Below are 19,936 nucleotides of genomic sequence, written 5' to 3'. Positions count from 1 at the left end.
ACAACCACAATAGCAACAAGCACCTCAGACACCTGAAAGTGGTGTTAGAAGATCTACCTGGATAAGTAGACCCCCTGAATGATACTCTCCTTCATTATATTATGTATTGTTGATTGATTCTGGTGAACCAAAATGTTATGAAGAAGCAATGCAGGTAGAAACCAGGAAGAAGTGGGAGCAAGCCATGAAAGAAGATATGGACTCCTTAGCACATAACCAGACTTGGGACTTAGTCAGGTTGCCTGCAGGTAAAATAACATTGCAAAATAAATGGGTTTACAAGTTGAAGGAAGAAGATGGAGGTAGAAAAAGGTATAAAGCTAGTCTTGTGGTGAAAGGGTTTGCAGAGAAATAGGGTATAGAATTTGATGAGATATTTTCTCCTATTGTTAAAATGACTTCAATCATAACTATTTTAAGTCTAGTAGCAGCTGAATATTTTCATCTTGAGCAGTTATATGTAAAGACAAATTTTCTCCATGGGGATTTGGAGGGAGAGATATATATGCAGCAACCACAAGGATATGAGGTAAAAGGTAAGGAGAAACTAGTGTGCAGGTTGAAGAAGAACTTGTATGGATTAAAATAGGCTCCAAGGCAGTGGTATCTAAAATTTGACAGGTTTATGTATGAGCAAGCTTATACTAGATGTCACTTTGATCATTGTGTTTATCTCAAAAAGCAAAATGATGGCAACTATATTATATTGTTATTGTCTGTAGATGAAATGCTTGTTGCAGGTTATAACATGCAGGAAATAAATGTGCTCAAAACAAAATTTGCAAACTCACTAACAATGAAGGATTTGGGTGCTGCAAAACAAATCCTTGGTATGAAAATAACTAGAGATAGGAAGAATAAAAAATTAACATTGTCTTAGAGTGAGTACATAGAAAAGGTGTTGAAAAGATTTAATATGCAGAATGCAAAACTAGTTAGTATACCTTTGGCTAGCCATTTCAAACTAAGAAAGGAGGTGTGTCCCAAGACATAGGAAGAAATGGCTGATATGTCTAAAGTTCCATATGCATCAGCAGTTGGAAGCTTAATGTATGCAATGGTCTGCACAAGGCCTGATATTTCACATGCAGTGGGAGTTGTAAGCAAGTACATGAACAATCCAGGGAAAGAACATTGGATGGTGGTGAAGTGGATTCTCAGGTATTTTAGAGGTACCACAAATCAAGCATTATGCTTTGGTGGTTCAAACATTTCTCTACAGGGATATGTTGATGCAGATATGGCGGGTGATAGAGATAACAGGAGGAGCACAACAGGGTATGTGTTTACTATAGGTGGAACAACTGTCAGTTGGGTTTCAAAACTGCAAAGTGTTGTTGCACTCTCAACAATAGAAGAAGAGTATGTTGCTGCTATAGAGGCTAGTAAAGAAATGATTTGGTTACAAAGGTTTCTGGATGAATTGGGTAAGAAGCATGAGCTGGGTAGGTTATACAGTGATAGCCAGAGTGCCATACATCTTGCAAAGAACTCTACATTTCATTCCAAGACTAAATATATACAGATCAAGTACCATTTCATACGGTTAGCATTGGAAGATGGACAGTTGAAGCTGGAAAAGATACACACTAGCTAGAATCTTGTAGATATGTTAACGAAAGTTGTAGCCAGGAAGAAATTGAGAGTCTGCTCAGTTTCAATTGGTCTTCAAGTATGATGAAGAAGATGAGAAACAGCCAGGTCCAAAGTGGATTCATTGTCCAGCAAATGAAGCAACGATGAAGTTGCTATAATTAGTCTCCAAGTGGGAGATTGTTGGGTGTGGAGCCTAATTATCTTCGGTATTCAAAGGTATCGTCGCATTGGACCCCAATTCGTAATGGGGAGGCAATGACGCCCGTAAAATATACATTGCAGGGGGGGTCCAGGGGGGTGGCTATGACCTTTGGGAGCCCCCCCCCCCCTAGTGTGGGATCGGGGGAAGCGCCCTTGAAGCTAAAAATAGATGTAAAATTGCCTTGTAAAATGTTGTAATTCCATAGTCAATCTGGGTTGTTCATTAGGCGGAGATCTGAAGGTAGAAGTTATGCTTAATTTAGGGTTTTTAGCCCTAGAAGGCAACCCCTCGCTATATATGAGCGAATTGTATTGCGTCTATGTAGATCGGTATTCTGAGTGAGGAAGAGAGAGAATATTGAGAGTGAAGAGGGAATTACAATGGATCTATTGTAGGTTATATCTCTTCAGTTTGATGGATAATATAAAAGGAAGGACTGGTTGTTTCTCTGTGGACGTAGCCCAAACTGGGCATATATCTGTGTTTCTCTTGTTTTATGCATTTTCTTTGTTTATATTTCTGCAATATTTTATGTGTTCCATTTCTCTGTAATATACAGTTTTCTAACAGAATAAGTGTCCCATCAACCGTGGTTATTATTTTCCTTTATTTACTTTTATTACATGGAATTTTCACTAGGGTTGTTACACCTATGGTCGTGGGTTGAAACAAATGCTCTGGAGACCTGGAATAACTTGGGTTTCCATGGAGTCTGTCAGTTGAGTTACTAGTACCTGGATCCTTGGGGTTGGGACAAACACTTTGGAGCCTTGGAACAACTTAGGTTCCCTAGAGGCTATGGGTTGAGTTGCTATTTCCTAGAGCCCTGGACAACCTGGGTAGAGATTGATCTGGTTGATGTTAGTGATTTCCAGACTATATAGGTGAGATCACTGTGCTTGAGGGTTGAGGCGGGTTGGCCTCTAGAAGCCCTGGTTGGTTTTGTTTTGGTTTAACCCATATGATCCCAAATTTGTGCTTGGAATATGGCGCGAGGTGATTAGCTGAAAGAGAGATTTTGGTTCAGCCAATCTATAGACAGGTGGTACTTGGAAGTCCCTGACTTGGTTGGAATTTCCTTATCTTAATCTGAGCTATTTTTCTATTGTGATCTATGAGCACTTGTATTAGTTATCATGTTGATATTATGGATGATTTGTTATGGTCTCTATTCTGGTTATATGATGGTTATATACCTGGTTATATGATGTGCTTTATCTACGACTCTTGTTCATGATTTGTTGAGTTACTAGATTCTTGATGAATGCATGGATTAACAAGTGTTGTTGCATCTAGTTAGAGAGGTCTTGGATTCTTCTTGGTGATTCTCAGATGAAATTCAAATGTTTATGATCAGATATGTATTCATGAATTGTAGCTTTCAAGTTTATCATATGTTTGACGAAATGTCTGTTATGTACTAGGCATGACCTAGTCAATATCTTGTTCAAGTTTGAATCTTTGGCATTGTTGTTATGTTAATCATGATTTTGGAAAGTTATAGGCAATTCTAGGTAGTGGTATGGAGGATTTCCTGAAAAAGTGGCATAGATCATGAGACTGCATGCACTGAACTGAGAAATTTTGGTCATAATTGCATGCAAGCAGCCTTATGGGTGTGGTTGGAGCCTCATAACCATATGCATAGGGAATCAAAGGTGCAGTTGGGGTGTAAACCTCGTGAAAAAGTGCTCCAGCTTAGGGATTGATCACTTGGGATGGTTTGCAAGCTCTTGAGTGGTTTGTAGTCCCTTGGGATGTTAGTTGGTTGTTAGTTTATCGGCCCCACTTCCATAACTAGAACTTGGAGGTCGGGTCATATCATAGTCACATTCATCTCATGCTTACCCTAAAGAGCTTGTAAAAGTGGGTAAATGTGGGAGGAGGAATTTAAACCCTATAACAACCCTAATATATGGCCTCAATGGGTCATGTGTAAGTCCTCAATATTGTTGGTTAGAGGTGTTGAAGCAAACCATTTGTTGAAAGAATTGATAATGTGGGAACTTGTTCACGAGGATGGTACCGATCATCATGGATTTTTGTGGAAGTACATTGACATGATGCCAAAATGTGTGTGTCAGTTATTTTAGAGGGATTCATGATCCACATGGTTTGAGTGTCTTGGAGTGGGAAACAAGATGTGCTTTAGAGCCTGCGAGAGTCTTCAGGTGGTTGTCTATATTGTCACCCACGACAGGTGGGATTGGTTGCTCAAGTACCCAGTTGCACACCAATATCGCAAGCATTTACATTTAAAGAGGCTGGAATTTCAAGCAAAGCCATACATGAATATTTGAATCAAAATAAAGTTTTAAAAACAAAATGTCTATTGGAGTATAAGATACATCGAAAGACGATGCCCCTCATTTGTTCCAGAATTTTCTTAACATCGTTATCCTCAAAGCAGTAGTGTATGAAAATTGGACCTTTTCTGTCTGGTGTGTAACAATTCGATAATTTGGGCCTACAAATTGTCCAAATTGCATTATAAAAAATGTTGGGTGTGGGATCCCCCCAAGGCATGTTTTGGGGCTTAAAGCCCAAGTTTTGACTAAGTCCATTGTAAAGACTCCGCGATTTGTGGGTGCGGAGCACGAAGTCATAATAGAGTCATAGGGTTGTCCGCCCTTGTTTTTGTAATGTAATGTCAGTTTGAAAGATCTACCCATGGTCCGCGGACCATGGGATTGTATAAATAGATCGAGGCTCTAAGTGTAAAAGGGACATCAATGAATCTAAGGAGTCAATGAAGCATTAAGTCGAAGTGTAATTCGTGTCTTTGGGTCATAGAGTAGGAGAAGGCTCTACAGCTGAGTGCGCAGAGGCCTAGTAGTCTGCAGCTGAGTGCGCAAACCCCTGCAGCCAAGTGCACAAGGTAGGTTGAGTCTGTAACCAGTTGAAGCATTAATAAAGAAAAGTTTTACCATCTTTCTGTGTATCATTTTTTGTTTTATGCATTGAAGTGTATTGGGTATAACTTTACTGTTATTTTTCTGCGCGAACTTATATGAATGTGCTAAGCAAGTAAATATGATATAAGGCATCTGTGTATGTGAAGATAACTAATTGTTATAGGAAGATAAGTAAGACCCACGACAGAACTTGGGGAAATAGCACAGAATGCTGCCCTAACAGTGCAAAATACCCATAACCCCTAGTTAGGGTTGTGCGAAGTCAAGTATAACAAGGGTGCGAAGGCCTCACAGGCCAGGAAAGCGTGTGAAGTGACCTGTGTGAAGGTACTCACGATTGGACTAAATCGACCCCTCAGACATATCAAGGGTGCAGAAACCTAGTTACAACATCCCCCCATACTACTTTGGGTGAGACCTCAATCCTTGCTCCGCGCGCTGTTGCTGAAAGGGCCAATAGTACAGGGATTTGTTTGCCTAATTAACTTTGAACCTGGGTCAGGCCCTAACAAGCCAACAAATGGTTCCATTGCCAGGACTGGAATTTGCATAGAGATGCCTGATGTCGCATCACTGGAATCCAACTAAGAAAGAAATTAAAGTCTGGTTGGATAGGAAGATTCATGAGTTCACGGCGCAGGAGAGTAAGAATCTGCTACTATCAAAGGAAAAGTGGTTAGACTACTACTTGTACATGGAAATCCATGAAATTTTCTTTGCATATTTCCCTACTGATCTATACGAGTAGATCGCGAAGCTAGCAGATAGCCAAGGAAGGTGGAAACTTGATAATCCTATTGTATGGACTCCAGAATTGGTACACAGATTGGAAGCATCAGAGTATAAGATTGCGTGTGTTGTTGATCACTGGATCGATCAAGTTATAGGAGGATTCATTACTGAGTTCGCGGTAGATACTTCAGTCATCTATAGTGAGGCAGAACAACGCTTTCTCAAAGGACCGCGAGGTAAGTACGTTAAGTCTCTGAACACTTGGATTAAAATGCTACTGTCTGAAAAGCGAATTATGTGAATACATTGATGTTTGGGGATACATGAAGTGGAAGAATTTACAGAAACAAAGGAAGTGCAGAACCAAAAGCTAGTCCCTTGATTTTACCTCCGCGAGGGGGCGAGGAAGAGCTCGCGAAGTTCTCACCAAGAAGTGTGATCAATTTGATAAGGCAGAGGATTCCGTTCATACCAGCCACCCACACCACCACTAGTTTCACTACCTTCACCCCCATCTTCACCCATACCTCCTCCGCCACCACCGCGAATCGATATGGCAAGCATGACAAAGTTACCAATATTCAAGGGAATAGGAAATGAATATCTAGACCAGTTTTGGTTCGTGATAAGGGTTGTATGGGAAGCACATGGAGTTATAGACGATAATATAAAGAAAGTGACGCTGGTCAGCGCTCTACAGGATCACGTGCTGACTTGGTATATTAAGTATTCTAATGACAATTCGAATGCGGGGGTCGCAGATATCCAAATTGCATTGAATAAAGAATTTAACAGGCCAAAGTCAGAGGTGCAATCGATCATTGGGTTCAAGGATATCACAATGCTACCAGGCGAAACTTCTTGGGAGTTGGATCAGAGACTGAAGTGCACAATTCATGAAGCCAATATGACTTTGACGGATGGATAGCATCGCGAATGGTTTGTAGCATCGTTAACTCCACATTTGAGGAACACGCTGTCACAACAAAGGTTTACGACTCAGGCAGAGGACTTGGAGATCGCGATGAGACTGCATAAGACCCCAATACAAGATTTGAACCTGGCAGTTCAGCAGATCCATGCGTAGTTGAAAAACTTATGCATTGAGATGCAAAATCTGAAATGGGATAGGGCAGCCCACTTGGAAGTGCGCGAAGAGATATGGTGTGTTAAATGTAACGGTCAGGGTCATGACAAGGACCACTGCCCGGTGTTTGCAAATTACCACGTAGGAGGAGGGCCGATGCCGTTAAGACCGAAGGCACAATAAGGACCTAGTGCGACGCCTGCTCTATGGTGCGCAATTTGTCAAATAGGAGGAAAGCACATTACGGACAACTACTGTTTGTTGTAGAAGTACATGCAAAATTTGCAACAGCTATTTTGTAATTTCTGTAGATCAGTGGGACATGATGAGTGCACCTGTAGAAGCTATGAGCTGATGATAGATAAGACTCCACTTACAGAGTTCCGGTCGAAATGTAGCCCCTTGACCAAAACATAGGGATGGCGCGAACAGGATTTCAGGGGCGCAGACAAGACCGAGGTGGAGGAGGACCTGGAAGAGGTCGCGAACATCTAATATGTTACAATTGCAAAGGGCTAGGACATTATGCCGGTGATTGTACGAATCCAACGCGTCCATCATGTCTGTATTGTACCTTGTTTGATCATGATACAGAGGATTGTCCCACACTGATAGCAAGGCTGCACGATAAGGGAGCACTCCAACCTCCCCCGACTCAGAACCTGCAGATGATGAGGTCTGAGCCGCGCGAGGAAGACCCCAACATGAACATTGTGCTCTAAAGTGGCATTACGACAGGAGATGATAAAGACAAGTAGCCTAAAGATAGTACTTGGGTTCGCAAGGCTCCGACGAAAGAACTGGTGTTTGATTTGGATCATGCTAACGAAACCTTCATGGAAGCCAAGAGGAGCTTCGCTGATGCCTCCACTTCAAGAAGTAAAGATAGACCGGAGCCAGAAATGGATCCATCGATGCTCACTACTTTCCTAGAAGCATGCATGAAGCTACTGCGCGATAGTAAGGCTACAAAAGGATTGCAAGAACTCATTAATAGATGTGCTGGGATTGTGCCAGGAGAACCACACGTAGTCCGGAAGATTGGAAAGAACGCGATGAGGACAGGAAGAAAATTGAGGTTGACCACACAGATTGGGGAATATGAGATGGACCAAGTGATTCTAGACCTAGGATCGGATGTGAACGTTCTACCGAGGTAGACATGGGAGTGCATGGGAAGGCCTACGCTACAATGGTCTCCTATCCAGATGCGAATGGCGAACCAAAAAAAGATAATACCTATGGGGAGATTGTAGGGAATCACAATGGATATTGAAGGAGCAAGCGCGCTAGCAAACTTTGAATTAATAGAGATTGTGGAAAACAACAATCCCTACCCTGCACTATTAGGAATAGATTGGGCCATTGACATGAACGGGGTGATAAACCTAAAGAACTGCAAGATGATTTTTGAGAAAAATTCCCTGCGTGTAGTAGTACCTTTGGACCCTGCAAAAGGATTGTGCTACACAGAGCTAGTGTGCGAATATGAAAGGGATGACGACTTGGACTGCATCTACAAGCTAATCGCGCTAGAACAGGACTGGGTAAATCCCACTGCGGATGGACAGATCTCATGGGAGTGTGAAAGCTCATGTACATTGGATTCTAATGAAGAGATAGAACGATGGAAGAACTGGTTACACGAGGTAACCACGCTGAACTGTAACATGATGATGAGATCATTGCACTACGTATCAATGGAAGTAAGGGATTTTCCTACTTATGATGGGTTAAGTGAGGTAGATGTTTTCCTAACAGATTTGAAAGAGAGGTGCCAGAACAACAATGTTTCGAGGCTTTGAAATGGGTACTACGCGTTATGCCCACGAGGTGGTGGGGTACGCACCAAGGAAACTTTGAGGACTGGCGTGAACGTAGGAAAATGATGTGCATGCATTTTGGGAAGCCTCAGATGCATATAAAAAACAAGTATGATGGACGGAATGATCTGCACACATCTGTCCAGGTGGGTACATGCATATGCGAAACAACCTACGCAGATGCACATGGACTTCACATTCGGGAACACGATCAATAAGCAGGTGTTGGCCAGGCAATTGTGCGGATGATCCCTCTAGATGGGATAACAAAGTGTGGGAAGAATGAGTGTGCAAAAAGATACCCACACAGAAGCCTTTAACGGACTATGTGAAGCATTGAACAGGGTATATAATGCACATCAGAGTGATTGGGACCTACGCGTACCAACAATTTTGTGGGATTATAGGACAACGTGCAAGAAACTGACAGGGCAGACGCCTCCGAGACTAAAATATGGAGCGAATGCTGTAGTCCCAATAGAGGATAATATGCCTAGTCCGCGCATAGCAGCGTCGATGAATATGACGGCTTGCGGAGCTTTGGAATGAGGGCTAGCGCAGCTGAATGAAGAAGAATGCTTGGAAGAATTTGATAGGGTGATCTTATGCTCCAAGAACTCATGAAAGAAAGAGTGTGCTTAAGGGAGAAAAGTGCTTTGGTGGAAGCAGAAGTTAAGAAGCTTGAGGAAGAAATATAGAAGGATTTTCTTGACAAGAAAATCAAGATAATATAATAGGGTGGGCACGACGATAGTGATAAATTTGGGGACTACCACTGAGAGTTGATCAGCTTGATGCCTTGGATTGGACCGTATATTACTAAATGGATCACCCATGGTGGCGCACTGTAGATGATAAAGTGTGTGACGCAGACAGTAACAATAAAAGGCGGATTTTCTCCAAGAAAAGTGATGGATGACCGGTTGACACCCCATACAAGTGCTGCGGCCACCTGACTAGCTGTGGGAAGTACAATCTTAGCACTCCATGTAGTTGAAAGGACGCGCGGGACTATAAACTACTCTGCCTGAGAGATGCACGATGTTGGGGCTGCGCACAGGAGTAAAGTGTCACAAGCTCCACACCTGTGCAAGGGGGGCTGCGCTGCTGCATGGGTTGGCTAGAAAGTGACCGTTGTAGTCACTATTCATGATGTGATGCTTGAATTAAGACCAAATGGAGTGAGCGGAAGGCATTTAAGATGTGCTTTATGGGCAAGATTTGGGAAAATCTGCCACCAAGGGAGAATTAATGGACAGAATTTGGAGGGAACGGTCGAATTCAAATTCAAAAGGCGTTATAAATTACAAAGGGCTGCCCAGAAAACAACACTTGGTCATTTGCGAATTGAGCTATCATGCGCCTCGAGTACTCCGAACCAAGACCTATTTGCCCTGTGGAGAGCATTAGTTGAGCACCTGAGTGAACGGTTGAGAGCTTGCTAGACGAACAAGATGGCAGCGTCTGAAGAAGCTAGGGAAATTGCAGAGATGACCGCCAAAGAGGCTGTGCAGGCCCTGACCATAAAAGATGCCCCTGAAGGCACTGGGATTGTTGCGGAAATCTGTAAATCTAGCCAATGATTCCGGTGCATGTGTCCCCTCGAAACCTGTTGCGCACCAGATTAACGATGGAGGAAAAAGGGAAAGTGGTTAACCTAGAAACCGACGAGGAGGAAGAAGACCTGAAGGAAGAAGACGAGGAGGAAGAAGACAAGGACAAGGGCATGTAGGAAGAAACCGAGGTTGTGCACCCTCCAACAAAGATGCCCGCATATGTCCCCCCATGGAAGGGGAAGGAAAAAGTGCCCAAGGACCTCGACGAGAGCAAGAGCTCTCTGTAGACCCCGCTCCTCCCGGAAGACATCATTTTTGAGGGCACGCACCTAGGACGGGTGCCAAATGTGAAGTATGAAGATTGGGATCTCTCTAACCATGAGAAATTCCCTCACCTAGAGATCGCGTAGCTCATGAAGCCGAAGCAGAACATCATGGCGGGGGTTATAGAATTGGAGCTGCGAAAGTGGTTATGCGAAGTTGAAAAGGCAGGGTTGCTAAACCTGCTTTGGGTGTGGCATTACCACCATGCCCCAGTGACTATCTTCGTCATCAAGCAGCTCCTCTACTTGGTGCATGGTGGGTGTTTGTGGTTGGAGCAGCCCATCCCCGTCACAGACCACTTAATCCATCGCATTACCCAGTTCCCATGTAAAGGAGAGGACTCCATAGACATTTCGAAGGGAAAGAGCAGTGATTTGGCCATCGCAGAGGCCATGAAAAAGAAGTACAAGTATGAGAAGAAGAAAAGGGGCTGCACCATATCCAACATCAACAACAAAGCAGTCATAGTTGCGACCCAGATACTAGCAGGTAAGCTCATGCTGAAGTGCTGCACGGATGAGGTACCCACGTCGGTGGTGGAATTTGCTGAACAATGCATAGAAGGGGTCCAATTTAATAGGTTTGAATTCTTGTGCAAAGATTTCCTAGAGAATTTCCGCGAGGCACAGAACAAGGAAAAATGTTCCACTATGCATGGCTTTTGCTGTACATAGTGCTGGTGGCAGGGGAGTTGCCGGAGGACAGCCAGTTTCCCACAATTACAAGGGATCTCCTGGAGGCTGTGAAGTACGCTTCGCTGTGGGCGATTAAGGATGCAAACCGGATCTGTGACAGTAAGATATTCTAGGTGTTCATGGAGATGAAAATCAGAATGGCGATTAACTACAAGCCGTGGTTATAACCCAATGTCTACAACAGCTTGCAAAGTTTCGCAGAGTTTAAAGTGGACTTTCACCACATCTACCTCAGGGCATGCAAGGACCTTGCCAAGAAGTGGAGCGAGCTACCCAACATAGCCATAGATGATGTGATCTTCGATGTACTAGAGACATGGCTGCCAGAATGGCACACCCCAAACATCTTTGCGATGGAAAATTCTGCTGCGCAGAAGAAAAAGGAGGAGGCTAAACTGCGCATGGCACAGTTGGCTGAAAAGAGAAGGCAAGAAGCAGTGATAGCAAAAGTGTAGGAGGCACGAGACGCTGCGCAGTAGCAGAGCAGAAAAAGGCTGTAGTAGTAGCACAAAAGGCAACAGAGAAGGTGCACGAGGGCCAGAAGTCACCTTCGCCTGAGCAAGAGCAGGAGCAGGAGACGGAAACAGAGGTAGAGGAGGGTGGCATAGACCCACAAACAACGTCAACACAATTAAAGCACCAGCACCTGGCGAGCGAATGGGATTGTGCAAGAAGGTGAAAGCATCTAAGTTGTCTATCGACCCGATCACCCTTACTGAGGGGGATCTGCATAATGTAGGAGAGACGGTGCATGAAATCACCATCGAGGCCCTCCAGAACTTTGCGGAGGAGAATCAGATTGTGTTGGGGGCCCTCTGAGCACAGATTCAGGAGTTGTAGGTGTGCACTCCTCAGGCTGGTACCCTCTCGACCAGCCTCGCAGTAGGAATAGCCGTAGCCGAGGAAATGTTGCGCTCTTGTACAACCAACACAATAGTGTTGCCAGAAGGGGCACTGGTTACATCAAATGAGGCCAACCGGCCTATGGTTAGTACATTGAAGGGGATAGGGATCAACATGGCTGCACTCCTGTAGGAGATGCTCTATGTTCTATAGGATTGGATTATGCAAAACTGCGGGCTAGGGAGAGCCGCGCGTTGGAGGTGGTAAGTGAGCAGAAGATCAACATGGAACATTTGAGCTTGCAACACAACGAGGTCGTGTCTCAGAACTGGCAGATGGTGCAGGTACTTGAAGGAGCCTGTTAGATGGTCCCTAAGCTGGCCATCCCAAAAGAAGCACCATAAGAGGCACGCATCCAGAGATTAGCAGCAGGGGTGCGCGAGGGGCGAGAAGAAATGGCCAAGGTTCAGCTGGAGTTGAACCTTTAGATAGCAAAGCTGCGGTTAAAGGCATAGCCGTCCACTCCTCCAGAAGTAAGGGAACAATGCGCCAACGCTATTACATCGGGAATGGAGGAGATCAGCAGTGCAGTAAGGGACTGCACCAAAATGTTGGAAGAATCATTTGAGGTCCTCACCAATCTGCAGGAGGACCAGAACATCCAACTCTTAGAGACAGAGGCACGTGAGCTCCAGCAGCAGTATGACAACATCAAAGGGACTGTGCAGATGGTGTCTCTCACTTAGAGGCTCGTGCGAATGCAATAGGCCAAAGTGCTTAAAGAGCAAGTAGACGTAACATGACACAAAGAAGCAGTTTTGAAGGTGCGTGCTCAACCTTGGATCGATGAGGCCTTCGTAATGACAACAACAATTGAAGACAAGCTTGCGTAGATGCAGGGGATGTAGGAACAAATGCAGGGGAGCAGTTACGACACCGCAGTCTCGGAACAACAAGTACAGGAGATTCAACAGGCAGCTACTCAATGCGTTGCCGACTTTGCAGCCATTCGAGAAGAGTTGGAGGGTCTCCATGCGAATATCTCTGCATCGATAGAATGACTTGAGGGCGAGTCACGATGTTTGTGTTGGGGGCTTGTTGGGCGTGGGATCCCCCCAAGGCATGTTTTGGGGCTTACAGCCCAAGTTTTGATTAAGTCCATTGTAAAGACTCTGCGATTTGTGGGCACGGAGTGCGAAGTCATAATAGAGTCATAGGTTTGTCCGCCCTTGTTTTTGTAATGTAATGTCGGTTTGAAATATCTACCCATGGTCCGCAGATCATGGGATTGTATAAATAGAGTGAGGATCCAAGTATAAAAGGGACATCAATGAATCTAAGGAGTCAATGAAGCATTAAGTTGGATTGTAAGTCGTGTCTTTGGGTTGTGGAGTAGGAAAAGGCTCTGCAGTTGAGTGCGCAGAGGCCTAGCAGTCTGCAGCGGAGTGCGTGGACCCCTACAGCCGAGTGTGCAGGGTAGGTTGAGTCTGTAACTGATTGAAGCATTAATAAATAGAAGTTTTACGATATTTCTATGTATCATTTTCGGTTTTATGCATTGAAGTGTATTGGGTAAAAGTTTACTATTATTTTGTTGCACGAACTTATATGAATGTGCTAAACAAGTAAATATAATATAAGCCATTTGTGTATGCGAAGATAACTAATTGTTATAAGAAGATAAGTAAGACCCACAGTGGAACTTGGGGAAATAGCACAGAATGCTGCCCTAGTAGCGCAAAAGCCCCACAACCCCTAGTTAGGGTTGCACAAAGTCAAGTATAACAAGGGCGCAAAGGCCTCGCAGGTTAGGAAAGCGAGCAAAGTGACCTGTGCGAAGGTACTCACGGCTGGACTAAATTGATCCCTCAGACATCTCAAGGGTGCAGAAACCTGGTTCAAACATCCCCCCATACTGCTTCGGTTGAGACCTCAGTCCGCGCTCCACGGACTGTTGCTGAAAGGGCCAGTAGTATAGGGACTTGTTTTCCTAATTAACTATGAACCTGGGTCAGGCCCCAACAAGCCAACAAAAAATTAATAGAAAGTTATATATTTACCCTTTAAATACGATTCTTGGCAAGATGAATCGTGCAGAGAAAGCCTTCAATCAATAACACAATTGTTGAGAGCATAAATTTGCAAAAATGAAGTGGTATATGAGCCTTTATTCTATGTTTTATGCGTTGATCTATCCGTGATAGCTAAAACATCACTCAGTTTTGGAATCAGTGTTCTACTTCTGATGATTTTCATCTTTATCATAAAGTGTTTTCTCTTAATACAATTTTTTATCATCAAAATATATTTTGATAAAAATAATTTAATAGACAAATTCTATAACTCACATGAATCAACATAAAAGTAGTCACTCAAACATAATGGAATTGTGATTTGGCTTTTTTTTTTATATGGATTTTTTCCAATCTTGGTACTTAAAAAAATTTCAAAATTTTTACTCAAGTTGGGTATGAATATTAGTATTTACTTTTTAACAAAATGAGTAGATTTCTATTAGATAATCTGGTTTTTATGGCTAGAACCATTTACATATACATCTACAAAACATGCTTTTTTGGTCTCAGCACCCACAGAGTTCTAGTAAATCCAAAAAATAATTTTCTTGCCTCTTTAGGCCCTCTAAACTAAAATTCCACATTGATACCTTCCATACACTCTATAAAATTGACCCAAAAACTTATCATACTTGCAACACATTAATAAACAAGAGAATCAAACATGCCCAGAAGACCCAACCTCATCATTTCCAAACTGAAGTACCTCTTTCCCACAAAAAGTTCCAACACTTGATGAAGCACCATCGACCTACTCCTTCTGCGCTTTTGCATCAAAATATGACTTTTCAAACTTGAACTCATGAATGTTAAGTTAATAATCATTGTTATGTATGGACAACCATTGTCATGCATAGTTAACTTGGGACATAAATGTCAATCATGGACAATTCATCAGCTATGGTTAAATGTTGTCAACAGTTAACAATACCTATTTTGGATGGTCAATGTGTTCTAACACTAACCATAGTCAACCATGGTGAACCATGGTCACCATGGTGACCATGGAAAACCATGGCAACCATGGTTTCCATGGGCATCATGGTCGAAAACAATCAAGCATGGTTAGTGACGGTCTACCATAGTCAACCATGGTCAGCCATGTTAAAAAATGGAACAACATGGCCAACCATGGTTAAACATGGTTATGTACGAAAAACCTTTATCAAGCATAGTTAACTCCAGGAAACATGGTCAACCATGATCAAGAGATCAACCATGGTCAACCACATTAGAAAATGCTCAACCATGTTCAACCATAGTAATCATGTTCAATAATGTGTTCATTCTCACAATGTGATTTATTGTTCGTCACATTGGGATGGTGGATATTATTCATCACATTGCGATAGAAATTTTTGTTCCTCACATTGTGATGAAGTGTATTATTCATCATGTTGCAACATCATTTGTTCTTCATAACATTGTGACATCTTTTGTTTTTCAATAAATTGTGACATTATTCGTTGTTCATCACATTTACTTCATTTGATGTTCATCACAGATAACATTGCAATGTGATGAACAACAAGCATGGTCAATAATGTGTTCAGTGTTTGTCAAATTAAATGCATTGTTGACGTTGTTCATGAACACAATGACATTAATGAATAATGAACATGTTGAAAATGATCTTCCAAATTAGATATGTCAACTTTTGATAATATTTGACCATGGTTGATGAATTTTCCATGGTTGGCGTCTTAGTCATGGTTCACAAGGTTGTTTGAAGTTAACTATGATTGACAATGGTAATGTGACATATAGTATTTGTCACAATGTGACATTTGTAGATTTGTCACAAGCATGATGAACAATGAAGGATGACAAACATCAAACAATGTCACAATGTGATGAAAAATGTTATGAATAACAAACAATGTCATAATATGATGAACAATGTTACAATGTAATAAATAATTAGCATTGTCATAATGTGATCAATAATAATCATCACCATAATGTGACCAAGAATAAATATCACTGCAAAGTTCCAAACAACATATGACATATTTTAATGGCATATGCTTTGTACTATGGGCTAACCATGACTAATATATATTAACATAGTCCTTGTTGTCAAACATGTTCAAACATCATCAATCGTAGTCAGCATGGTCAAATATGGACATAAATTGTCAATGTCACAATGGTCAATCATGCACATTGGTCAACCATTTTGGCATGGTTGACTATGGTCAACATCATCACATTGAATAGAATCACCCATAATCAACATATCCAAAATATATAACATGATCAACCATGATCAACCATAGGCAACCTACTCAAATTTAGTCAACCATGTTCAACCATGTTTGAAACAACTCAATAATGGTGAACCATGGTCACCATAATCAACCATAACCACCATGATCATCCATGGATATCCATGGTCAACCACTTTATTAAACATGGTCAACACAGTCAACAATATTCATCTATTGTAAAATATTCCCAACCATGTTCGTCCATAGTCAACAACACTCTACCATAGTCAACCATGCTCTTATAAGGCCATTCATGGTTGAACAAGCTAATCATGGTTAAACATGGACAAAAAGTTCAACCATAGTGAACTAGTTCAACAACAGTCAACCATGGTTAACATGATCATTAGTGATCAACCATAGTTAACCACAATTGATCATTGTCAATCCTTGTCACCAATGACCTACCAGAATTACCTATGGTCAGTTCTCATCAATCCCTAACACAACCACATTTACTAATGTGGTTAATATACACTGATAACATCATTTTCATACATCAATTAGTGTATAAAATATTGAAAATACTACCAATCAACCTATACCAACTAATACCAAATATATTAATAAATATATCAATTCTTATATATATTTTGAAAACTCAAAATTTGATAATTATCCTTTTCCTTTAAAAACAGATATATTTAAATATTCCTTCTCCTATATCTCTCTTCGAAAAACCAAACACCTCTTGAAAAATCCAAAAAACGTCGAGATTCCTTATACGGTTTTGAAAAAGCCAAAAACGTCAAGATTCCTAATACGGCCTACTTATACGGTTCTGAAAAAGCCAAAAACGTCAAGATTCCTAATACGGCCTACTTATGAGTGAATTATTTGATTGTTCAGAAGCAGAGTTTTCATTAACAATTTCCTCTTACCAAAGTCTTTGTAAAATTTGGGTCTATAAGTGCCATAGTCTGAAGTTCACTTCTGTAAATCTGCGAGTGAATATCCTCCGGTTGTATTTTGTACACGTTGATACCTCTACCTCCGACAATTTTCTAATTTTCTATCATTTTCGTGGACTTCGAAGGCAACCAAGGCGGAAAAAGATCTAGAGAATGATTCCTAGCTTTGGATTATGCGATGCTTTCTGGATTATAATAACATTTGAAACCATCACCTGTGTCTCTGGCTATTTGCCAATCGTCAAAGCGGTCATTGATTCTACCGACATATCTTTGTTTTGCATGTGAAAATATTGATATTAGATCAATGGCCGCAGATTTAGATGATTCAGCTGGCGATGGACCAATCTCGTCTGAGCTGCCCCAACATCTGGTAGAGTCTCTGCTGCTACGCCTTCCCTTAGATTGCACTTTTCGTTTCCGGAGCGTCTGCAAGGGTTGGAACGATGTACTGTCCTGCAAGCATTTTGGTCGCCTGTGGGCAGAATCGGGCGGCGGGCAACCGTGCCTCCTCCTGTGCATGCCTAGCACCATGATGCGTTTTCTGCTTTACTCCTTCTTCACGGGTACCTGGCAGACGCTGACCCTATCATTTATGCCCGACATTTGCAGAGCCAATTACAGAGGATCGGCAGCGGGGCTGCTCCTGATGGATATCCCCATCTCTCCAACCACATTCGGAACTTTGTTTCCACAGGTGTGCGTTTGCAATCCCCTCAGCAGGACAAGCTTTGTGTTACCCGGAATGCTGAGCGTGACCAGCGTGATTGGCAAGGCAATCGTGGCCGGAGACGACCCGGACAGTTATGAGGTCCTTGTGGTGGGCAAGACGAGCGATGATGCGGTAATAGCAGAAGTGTATAAGTCATCCACAAAATCATGGGAGAAGATCAGAGGCAGTTTGCCCCAGGGTTTAACGATTAGGAACGGCGAGATGTTTGTGCGCAACGGTTTCTTGTTCTGCTTGACGGTGCGGGACGGCATCATGGGGTACCACATCCAGGAAGGAATGTCATTCACAATTGATCTCCCCTATTGTAGCCCTAATATATGGCCTCGATTGGTCGCCTGTGAGTCGTCGATACTGCTGGTTGGAGGCATTGAAGAGAACTACCTGTTGAAAGAAGTGATGATGTGGGAACTTTTTCACAGCAATGGTACCGATCATCATGGATTTTCGTGGAAGGAAATGGGAAGGATGCCGGAATCTGCGTGTCGAAACTTTCGGAAGGATTCGTGTTCCACCTGGTTCGAGTGTGTGGGAGTGGGAAACCATTTGTGTTTCAGAACCTATGGGAGTCTACAGGTGGTTGTTTACAGTGTCACTCACTGCAGGTGGGATTGGCTACCGAACTGCCCTGCTGCACACCAAGATCGCAAGTATTTGCATTTGAAGAGCCTCGCATTTGAAGCGAGGCCGGATATGAAACTCTGAAACAAAAGCATGTTTTCGAAACAAAATGTTAAATTGAAAGTTTGTGGCAATGGGACAATTCGGGCCGAAAATTTGTCCATATCGGATTCTAAAAAATTAAGAAGACCATCAGTGTAAAATTGTAAATTCGAAAAATAAGTTTGCTAGTGATTTTTACTCTTCATATCTTATAAATAGAATGGTTTTTATTTTTGGAGAAAAAAAAAAGCGTGCTACTTCTTTCTTAGGTCATAAATGTGCATGTAATTTAAGGGATTTTTATTTAATAAATAAATATGTGATATAATATTTATGTTTATAGAATATTTAAGAACATGTCTTATTTTTTCTTTTATATATAATTTTTTTTGGATTCTCAATTGTTGTCTATGCCACTTTATACTATGTCTTTTTGGATTCTCAATTGTTGTCTACTATGTCTTTGATGCATATGAAATATTAATATTTGACTTTAAAAATAAAATATTGAAATTTAAATGTGGGTAAGTGTAGATTTTTAAGTACAAGATAAAGAAAACAAACTAATTTAAGACTTTTCAAAAGTTAAATTAAAATTGGCTAAGTATATATTTAGAATTTAATAGTAGTAATGAGACATTGTATTTACTAGATGATATTATAAATTCATTATTTAGTTATGAATTTAATGGGTCTTTGAACAATAGAAATGGCGAGGTAGTTATTTCTTTGGTTTATTTGGTGCTCAAATCTTATCATTTCTCTTGTTTGAAATATATTTTAAAAGTGAGAGTCAACATAATTATAGCAAGATTGTTGAACTCCTCAACTTAACCTTAATTATCAAAGTACTATGCCTTAATTGTGGACCTAAAGTAGTATGGTTTAAAACATTAAACTAAAAAATTGTCATAAATTAGATGTCCAATTGGAATAGCCTATCCTAATCTACTACTTAGGAAAATAGGTTCATGATGTTCACTCCCAACTCCTTTGATATGTGCAAAGGATAGATGAGGTTATAGAGTCCCTACATTGTTGTTAAAGGATTGAGTGTACAAGAATTTCTTATATAATTAAATGATATGTTTTTGCTACTATCATTACTCAACCATTATATCACCATGAATCACATGCAAACTTATGAGAATTCATTTTAGTGTTGAACATTATAAAGTAAAGGAATCACACAAGGTAAACATTGAAGTTGTAATAAAAGAAAGTGTAAGGTATGCCAATATTTCTAAACTAATCATAGGAAACATGCATAACTCACTATTGTAGAAAACTAAAAATTACGAACCAAATATGTAGAATGCAAATCATGGGTTTAAAAGGGGTTATCTATCTATCTTTCAGTGGGTCCTTACTCAAGGAACATACAAGAAACCTAACCAATATAAAAATCATTTAAATATTCAATGAACATTGCTCCTTTATCAAGAAAAACTTAGCAAACATGATTATAATGTTGGGTATGTGTTATATCCTTTCCATGACTAGCAGAGGGGTTA

General features: G+C 41.4%; 1 protein-coding gene across 1 annotated transcript; it reads left to right on the top strand.

The window, feature by feature from the left end:
- Nucleotides 1-17,336: 17,336 nt before the first annotated feature.
- On the top strand, nucleotides 17,337-18,464 carry LOC149163553 (F-box/kelch-repeat protein At5g15710-like). Its single transcript, XM_089429165.1, has one exon. The coding sequence runs from the start codon at nucleotides 17,337-17,339 to the stop codon at nucleotides 18,462-18,464; it is 1,128 nt and encodes a 375-aa protein (XP_089285291.1).
- The last annotated feature ends 1,472 nt before the right edge of the window (nucleotides 18,465-19,936 follow it).

This window comes from Pinus tabuliformis, chromosome 5_1 (genome assembly GCF_031772625.1).
Source record: "Pinus tabuliformis cultivar Carrire ecotype Pingquan chromosome 5_1, CPIR1, whole genome shotgun sequence".
Lineage (NCBI taxonomy): Eukaryota > Viridiplantae > Streptophyta > Pinopsida > Pinales > Pinaceae > Pinus > Pinus tabuliformis.
The sequence above is the reverse complement of the archived record's forward strand: the minus strand, read 5'-3'. Positions and strand labels throughout refer to the sequence as shown.